We start from the raw sequence: 2,376 nt of genomic DNA, 5'->3' as shown, positions 1-2,376 counted from the left end.
CGTCTTTTTTTTTTCATATATATATATATATATATATATATATATATATATATTTATATATATATAATACATTATCTTTTTATATATATATATATATATATATACACGAATACAATGAATATTCAATGAATATAATAAAATGTACATAAGTAGAAATAATATATAACATTGTTAGATACTATATTATAAGCAGTATAATTGTTATTAAGTCATTATTAAATTTAAATCAGTATAAGTTGTCTTACCACAATGAACACAAATATATGACCGTAAATCCAACCAAGAGGAAAAATAAGAAAATTATTGACTTCATCTTGACAAAAAATAACTGGTGCTCTGAAAATAATAATTACGCTTTCATTTATTTTGTTGTCATTGCATTTAAATACATAATATATGTGTACAGTATGCAAAGTAGAATGATTAATTTTCATTTATAAATACAAAGAAAATTGAATAAAAAAAAAACCGTATATGGATAGAACAACAGAAATTCATAAAGTGCAATGCATTACAAGAAAGATAGGTATTAGGCCTATTTAAAAATAGGCTTTAAATTACCAATTGTTACAGAAAAGAGGTAAAATGTGTTCAAAATTGGCTGTTAACCAATGGATGGATGGTTATGTGAGACACTTGTACCAATCTGGAACTTCATATTTGGAACTCTGAACTTGTTTCTATAGGCCTACTTGCATATGGTTATACAGTATTATTTTTTTAATATAGTTGATAATATTGTTGTCTTCATATTCATACTCTTCTTCACATACTCTCGAAGGCGTCCTAATGTCATATCAAAACACCATTTTCGACTCCGCTTAATGCATAACATCATAGACTTAGCCAGCGAGCCGTCCGGTGTCACGAGAATTCAGGTACTATCGAGAAATTAAGTAAATTCTCGTTTAAGCGGAAAACTTTGGGCTTGTCGATAAATTAAGTACTACTCTCATTTTATGGCACTTATAGTACAATGCATAAATATTTCATTTGTTTTAAATTTACGACCGACCGTAATTAATCAGGTGAATTTGTATTTGGTACGAAAACGGTGAAAACAAGCAGAAAATATACGATTTTGAATGTTTTTTAATTCTTGTTAATACTTCAAATCTCATCCGCAAAGACTACGACGCTGTCCTAATTTTCTTCACTGCTACAACAGCAGCGCGAAGATTGTCCTTGTTACCGCATGTTTGGCAGCCAGGCTTTGCACCGTGACGCATGGATGCTCTTCATTTTCAGCCAATCAGAGTAGATACATGCCCAGAGTGGGAAAACAAAATATGAAAAAGATGGGTAATACACAGTTACTGTTAGCTGAATGACTTTGATAACGAATAGCGCCCGTAAACATCTGGCATCAAATTGTTTGGTAAGACGGTATACCCCTCTCCACAATTTTAAAAACATGTTTAGACCAATTTTCATTGTATTTTATTTCTTTTTAGACGTTGTGTGTGTTTTTTGTTCTTTGTGCAAATTTAAATCGTTTTCATGGGACCCACTTTTTAAGGCTTATCCTATTAATTAATCAGGGTCGTTTGTTGCATTTTTGCCTAATCTTGTCCTGTTGTTTTACGTACATGATTAATGAATAAATTCAATTCAAACTAATCAGAATTGATTGGAAATTGGACTGGAGAATATTGCCAAAATTATTAGCCAATATTCCAAAAGACAATGGTTCCTACGATTTCTCAAAATAATTTAGGCATGTTAAAGTGTTTTATGCTCTGCTTATGCACCTAATAACAAAATTAATTACAGAATTCACCCAAAATTGTGGTATTTCATTTTTATTTATTTTATTCAATGTCCAGATAGCTCTATTAATAATGATACAATGAGAATTCAATACTTTGCACGTATATAAGATATATAAAAAATGAAATAAAACAAATACAATAATAATGTGATCTAATCGTAACATTCATGCATTTAGGCTGCTTAATACAGTCATGGGGGTATGATAAAGTATATCAACAAAGAGCCAAGGTAAATCATATATCACTCAATACTGTATATGTTCTTACAGAGAGATAATAATACTAGGTAAAGTGGGTTGACACATTGAGTTGTAAATCCACAGAATTGGAATTCAATAAAATAAATTAATAAAGCCTTATAAGTCTACTTTAAAATCACTTTAGCACTTGAAGATAAAAATGTATATTTAATTCTCTGAACTATAGTTTAAGAAACGTTTAAAAATAATATATTCACATAATGCTATATGCAATTCAATTTTCAACACACTAATGAGTTACCAACATTGCCTCCTATGGAACGCCAAAAGGACAAACCACAAGTGGCGCAGTGTAAAACTAAAGTGGCACATTGCAAATCCAAATGCGTGTGCCGCTACTTGAC

General features: G+C 30.1%; 1 protein-coding gene across 2 annotated transcripts in view; it reads right to left on the bottom strand.

The window, feature by feature from the left end:
* LOC117111873 (alpha-N-acetylneuraminide alpha-2,8-sialyltransferase-like) overlaps positions 1-2,376 on the bottom strand; it is a 39,520-nt gene that overhangs the window by 25,471 nt on the left and 11,673 nt on the right. For both annotated transcript variants that reach the window (XM_033254889.1, XM_033254890.1), the window contains exon 2: positions 246-336. In XM_033254889.1, the coding sequence (XP_033110780.1) occupies positions 246-313 (68 nt within the window). In that variant the 5' untranslated portion in view covers positions 314-336. The remainder of the gene's footprint in view (positions 1-245; positions 337-2,376) is intronic.

The sequence above is a fragment of the Anneissia japonica genome, unplaced genomic scaffold (genome assembly GCF_011630105.1).
Source record: "Anneissia japonica isolate Jap-2015-1 unplaced genomic scaffold, ASM1163010v1 scaffold881_len296186_cov127, whole genome shotgun sequence".
In the NCBI taxonomy this organism is placed as follows: Eukaryota; Metazoa; Echinodermata; class Crinoidea; order Comatulida; family Comatulidae; genus Anneissia; species Anneissia japonica.
This window is presented reverse-complemented; position numbering and strand designations above follow the sequence as displayed.